The sequence below is a fragment of the Heteronotia binoei genome, chromosome 2 (assembly GCF_032191835.1).
Source record: "Heteronotia binoei isolate CCM8104 ecotype False Entrance Well chromosome 2, APGP_CSIRO_Hbin_v1, whole genome shotgun sequence".
In the NCBI taxonomy this organism is placed as follows: domain Eukaryota; kingdom Metazoa; phylum Chordata; class Lepidosauria; order Squamata; family Gekkonidae; genus Heteronotia; species Heteronotia binoei.
Genome location: NC_083224.1, coordinates 177,081,958 through 177,088,482, shown reverse-complemented (window position 1 = coordinate 177,088,482; position 6,525 = coordinate 177,081,958). Strand labels below are relative to the sequence as shown.

General features: G+C 47.6%; 1 protein-coding gene across 1 annotated transcript in view; it reads right to left on the bottom strand.

Annotated features, from left to right (window-relative positions):
- Positions 1-5,249: 5,249 nt before the first annotated feature.
- ADAMTSL5 (ADAMTS like 5) overlaps positions 5,250-6,525 on the bottom strand; it is a 45,242-nt gene continuing 43,966 nt past the window's right edge. The window contains exon 12 of the mRNA XM_060232521.1: positions 5,250-6,368. Coding sequence (XP_060088504.1) covers positions 6,055-6,368 — 314 coding nt within the window. The 3' untranslated portion in view covers positions 5,250-6,054. The remainder of the gene's footprint in view (positions 6,369-6,525) is intronic.

The window sequence follows — 6,525 nt, the reverse complement described above, 5'->3', positions numbered from 1 at the left end:
GGCCAATGGCCCATCCAGTCCAACACGCTGTGTCACACAGTGGCCAAAAAAAAGGAGGTTCACAAGTGGGGCTAGAAGCCCTTCCACTATGCCCGCCCCCCACAAGCACCAAGAATACAGAGCATCACTGCCCCAGACAGTTCCAATAATATTCTGTGACTAATAGCCACTGATGGACCTCTGCTCCCTATTTTTATCCAAACCCCTCTTGAACCCCTCTACAGGCTATGCTTGTAGCCACCACCACGTCCTGTGGCAGTGAATTCCACATATTAATCACCCTTTGGGTGAAAAAGTACTTCCTTTTATTCATTCTAACCCGACTGCTCAGCAATTTCATTGAACGCTCACGAGTTTTTGTATTGTGAGAAAGGGAGAAAAGTACTTCTTTCTCTTTCTCCATCCCATGCATAATCTTGTAAACCTCTATCATGTCACCCCGTTGTCGACGTTTTTCCAAACTAAAGAGCCCCGAGCATTTTAACCTTTCTTCATAAGGGAAGTGTTCCAAACCTTTAATCATTCTAGTTGCCCTTTTCTGGACTTTTCCCAATGCTATAATGTCCTTTTTGAGTTGCGGTGACCATAATTGTACATGGTATTCCAAATGAGATCATACCATTGATTTATACAGGGGCATTATGATACTGGCTGATTTGTTTTCAATTCCCTTCCTAATAATTCCCAGCATGGCATTAGCCTTTTTTATTGCAATCGCACACTGTCTTTACGTTTTCAGTGAGTTATCTACATCCCCAAGATCTAGGGCTGCCAAGTCCAATTCAAGAAATATCTGGAGACTTTGGGTGTGCAGCCAGGAGACATTAGGGGTGGAGCCAAGATCATGGCTGTAACAAGCATAATTGAACTCCAAAGGGAGTTCTGGCCATCACATTTAAAGGGACAGCACACCTTTTCAATTCCTTCCTTCCATAGGAAATAATGAAGGATAGGGGCACCTTCTTTTGGGGCTCATAGAATTGGATCCCCTGGTCCAATCTTTTTGAAACATGGTGGGTATTTTCAGGAGAGGCACTAGATGCTATACTGAAAATTTGGTGCCTCTACCCCAAAAAACAGCCCCCCCGAGCCCCAGATACCCGTGGATGAATTCTCTTATGATTTTATATGGGAATAAATCTCCATAGGATATAACAGAGTTCCCAGCAGACATTTCCCTCCCCTCCCCCCACCTTCTAACGATGCTGAAGTGGGGGGAGGGCCTCCAAACCGGGGATCCCCTGGCCCCACCTGGGGATTGGCAACCCTACCAAGATCAGGAGCATGAAATAATGTTAATTAGCCTTCTATGTTTCTGTCCCTTTACTCACTCTATTAACACCCCTGAACTTTAAGCAACCATTTTCATGGTCTTTGTGGGAACTCCCTTATCTCTCTTCTAAGTTGTAGAAGAATTGTTATCCTTTTTCACCCTTCCCAAGGATTTGAAATGTTAACAGGGGCTGAAGGAAATGGGATTTTAGTCACTGAAGACTCTTTCTGTATGAACTCCTTGCTTGTTTAGTTTGTTGGTGAATGGGCTGGTATCGGAATGAATACATTCTTAAATAAAGCTGCCTACTTTGCATGCTGAAAAGCCTTGAAGTGAGTCTTTTTTCTCTCTCCCAGGTTATTAGGTTTAAAGGCAAAATCCCTATCAATATGGTCACCCAGCAAGCATCCATGGCAGAATAGGCATCTGAACCTGAATCTCCTAAGATCCTAGGCTGATGCTCCAATCATTTCACCAAACTGGTTTTGTCCCTCCCCTCCCCAGGCTTCACCCCCAAAATCTCCAGTTATTTCCTAACCAGGAGTTGGCAACCCTGTCTGCACACTAGCACAGAGCATATGGGACACACTGCTGAAGAGTCCATCCCCAAGTCCTGCTGACAGATATGCTCTGGGACTTCCATGCTGAGAAGTTGATTCCTAGGAATGGAATTACATGCTCCGAGCACGGAACTAAGAGCACATCTATCGACAGGACCTGAGACGAGCGTCTCATGTTGTTTGGCCTAGAGATGTCCTCATTTGCTGGCACTGGATCCAGAAGTGGGTGTGCATGTCCCTGGATCCCAACCAGCTTCCTTGGGCCCTGCCAGGTCCTTTCCCACCACCGTTGGTCACATCTTTCCATCTCAAAGGCCAACACAGTCTGCTGGAGGTCAAGCGCTGTAGGGAGAGAGTCCCTAACAATTGCGAATTGTCACGAAGAGCGGCCTCTGCTCCCGAGGATTTTTCGTGAAGATAAAGGCACTTCTCTTTTTGGTTCCAGATCACGCCTCTGTAGCCGCTGCCAACAGTTTCCCTCTCAGGTCCCTCACTGGTTTACTTTTGCAGTTCAGAAGTCCAGAGGAAAAACAGGCCTCTAATCCACTCAACACCCTCGTCACTGAAACCACAAAAGCCTTGAGCAATTCACCTCAAGTGAGGCATTTTTTAAAACGTTTTGAAAGCCTTGCAGAGAAAAACAAAGATGGGCCTAGACTCTTGGAAGTGGGGTAGAAAATGACACAGCTTGTCCCTCTGTGGCCTCACTCTCTCACACACCAAACAGGAATACTTTACAAGGCTGTTGTGAAGACAAATACCACAATCCTGAAGGGTTTTTGATTCGTATATAATAAGGTTGCCAGCCTCCAGGTGAGGCCTGCAGATCTCCTGCTTTTACAACTGATCTCCAGATGACAGAGACCAGCTCCCCTGGATAAAATGGCTGCTTTGAAGGGCAGACTCTTTGGAATTGTACCACACTGGAACTTCCATTTGGGCATGTCACAGAGTCCATCCTCCAATGGATCTATTTTCTCTGAGGGAATGGATCTCCATAGTCTGCAGACGAGCTGTAATTCCAGGAGATCCCCAGGTGCCACCTGGAGGCTGGCATCCCTACCTCCAGATATATGATTACAATCAAGGGGGGGGTTTGGGGGAGTGAAGCTTGGTGGTGCTGCTTGCAGCCAAAAGGCACCATCTGAGGAATGGTTCATCAGCCCCTCCCTCTAAATTAAAAAAAAAAAAAATCCCCACTGCCAAGGCATTGAAAACGTTCATTTGAGTGAAACATCCAGTTGGCCATTAAAATACTTTCAGATGTTGTGGATTTTCCTTTTAGACTATAGTGTCTCTGTGTGTTCCCATAAAAGTGACACCCATATAACTGGGGGGAACTGGAGAATGGGATTAGGGACCCAAGAAAAAGCCAACTCTTGTGGCTCACTGGAAGAGGGAGGAAAATAACATAAGAGGGATCAGACCAGCTGCCCATTGAGTTCAGCATCTTGTTCCACACAGTGGCTAACAAACCAACAGGACATGGAGGCCAATGCCTTCCTCGGGTGTTGCCTCCTGGTAATTATAATAATAATGTTTTATTACTGGGTTTCAGATGTTTACTGTCCCTGAACATGGAGATTTTCTTCACTCCCCATGGCTAGTAGCTAGGTTGCCAGCTCGAGGTTGGGAAATACCTGGAGATTTGGGTGTATGTGTGAAGCCTGAGGTGAGTGGGATTTGGGGAGGTGAGTGACTTCAGTTGGGTATAATGCAATATAATCCACCATCTAAAGTGGCCATTTTCTCCAGCTGAACTAGCTGTCGCCTGGAGATCTGTTGTAGTTCCAGGAGATCCCCAGCCACCACCTACTAATAGCCATCGCTAGACCTTGAAACAGCCATGAGAGGGCACAGCCATTTTGGCACTTGATAAGGTATGGTAGGTGCTTCAGACCACTGCACTGCAGGCCAAATCAGGACCAGGACCTTGTGGCATTTTAAACTGACTTTAAAATGGTGGTGGCATCCTCTTCACCGGACACCATCATGCCTAGTTTTGTCTTGTCTAACCCCCTTTTAAATCCATCTGTACTCATAGCCATCACCACATCCACAGGCTGCAAATTCCATTATGTAATTATTTGTTGAATCGAAAAAGTATTTCCTTCTGTCTGTGTCCAGCATCTACAGCCCATGAACTTCACTGGATATTATATTTTCTCCACCCTATTCATAACTGTGTAAACCTCTATGATGTGTCCCATCCTACCAGGTTTTATTCCTGAAATGAAAACCCCAGACTCTTTAGCCTTTCCTTAGTGGGGAGGTTTCTCTAATGCTCAGTCTTGCTGGCATTTCTATTGCTGGACTAGCCATTGTCAAAACTATTCTCTGTTCTCATAGGCTGCTGCTAAACTGGTGTTCCAACAATGGCTGAATGGCCTGCAATTTCTTGAATTCCTTGGGCCTTTTGTTTTAGAAGCCCTAAACTAAAGTAACCTCCATCTAACTGAATCCAAATTTAGGCATGTTCCATCTTGCACTTTAAAAATCTAACTGTAGATCTTGGGCTGTGTCTTAAAGCAAAATTTCTTCTTGCTTCCTTGTTGGGGGGGGGGGGAGGGGGTTAAACATCCAGCCTGAGAAAGTGATCTAGAGAAACCAAAAAGCTTGCACGCTGTTTTGTGATGCACATGGTTTTGTGATATTTTCGTTGTCCCTATAAAAAACACATAACACACATTCTGTTCTTAAAATTTCTGCGACTCGTTAACACGCTGACAGCTGCGGGCCATTTTCATGTGCAGATTAAATGGGTTTGGGATGATTTCCTCCCCCCCCCCCCCCCCCGTATTCTCCCTCCTTGCCTGAGTCTGGACATTGAATTAAAAGGCTTTGGGAAGACTTGTAAAGAGTTGCTCTGAGACTTGTAGGAACCGTATTCACAAGGGAGGTCTCCCAGGCTTTCATTGTAGCACTTGTAAAAAGGCTACAGTCCTGGCTGTTTCTGCAGAAGCAAAAGATGAAGAAGAAGAAGATATTGGATTTATATCCCTCCCTGTACTCTGAATCTCAGAGTGGTCACAAACTCCTTTACCTTCCCCCTCCCATAACAGACACCCTGTGAGGTAGGTGGGGCTGAGGAGCTCTTGCAGCTGCTGCCTTTTCAAGGACAACTCCTACGAGAGCTATGGCTGACCCAAGGCCAATCTGGCAGCTGCAAGTGGAGGAGTGGGGAATCAAACCCGGTTCTCCCAGATAAGAGTTCGTGCACTTAACCGCTACACCAAACTGGCTCCCAGATCCAACCAGATGGGAAAAATCTTGCTCATATTTGCCTTCAGAAACAGCAGATCCACAGGATCGGAACACAGTTGCTACATAATCCACCACCTTGCTGCTCACAGTGGCCAAAGAGAAGCCACAATGGGAAGCCCACAATATGGGAATGGAACAAAATCAAGCTTGCCTACTGTCCTGCCCACCTGTTTATTATTTGGAGGTAACACTGTCTCTGAACATGGAGGCCACTGATGGGCCTCTCCTCCTCTTTGAATTTCTCTAACCCTCTTATGAAACCGCTCATGGCCATCACTGTATCCAGTAGCAGGGAGTTCCACAAGTGAATTATGCGCTGGGTGAAGAGCAACTTCCTTTTACCTGCCCTGAATCAATTGCCCGTCATCTTCAGGGGATGCTCTGTACTTCAGCTTTGGGAAAGGAAAAATTCTCCCTGACCGCTTTCTCCATCCCATTTCATCTCCCTCTCACACAACACCATTGGCTTGTTTTTAAACAGGAAAACCCCAAACTTTTTCGCCTTTCCTCTTAGACAGGCATCCCAACCACAGGGTTTTCCCTATTGGTATAAGGTGGTCGATGGGTTGGGGACGTAGAGAGGGTTGAAACTGGGCAGAGAGCCATCGGCATCTCCAATCTGGCCCTGGGAACTCCACTCCCCCTACAAATAACTTGGCAAGTGGCACGTGCTTGAGATACAGATTCTCCCTTCCCTCAAAGTCACACTCATGCTGACCGATAAGGCAGACAGTCCAAGGGCAGAAGGGGAAGGGGTCTCACAGCAGTTGCTTTGTGTATAAGGTTGACAACGGTCAACATTCCAGACCCATGGCCCCTTTAACACAGCAAGTCTGGTGGGAGGACTGGCCAGGGGCTTGCTCCCTCCCTTCCATGCTGTGTGTTCTTCCAGAGGGTGGTTGTCCCAAGACGGCTTCCCTCTGCCCCCACAGGAGGCTCCAGAGGTTCCCAATCCCTTCAGAGCACCCTGCTCGGCTGGCAGTGTTTGCCAACGTCCCGCAGCTGCAAGTCCTCCCGTGGCGACCAGGGCCGAGCGTAGCTGCCACTCTGCAGCAGGATGCGGTTGAGGGTGTGCTCGTAGTTGACGTGCTGGCGGGCCATCAGGACGTACTCCCGCCGCTCCGCCAGCAGGGGACAGTCGCAGGTGTTGGAGACCCAGACGAACTCCCGGCGCCCGAGAACAAAGCGGTTGCGGTAGGTGTGCATCACCTGGACATCGTAGCGGGTCTCCACGCCAATGTAGTGCTTGGCAAGGATTTTGGCGCGGAAGACTGCCGAGGGAAGGAGAAAAGAGAGAGTTTGAAAAGTGGGAAGGGGGGGGGGGGAAGGAAGGCTCCTAAGTCTCCCTCCTCTGGGACAATTTTAGCAGTGGCAGCTTCTCCCTCTGTTGTCTCACATCCACTGGGGCTGCAATTCAATGTGTGTGGC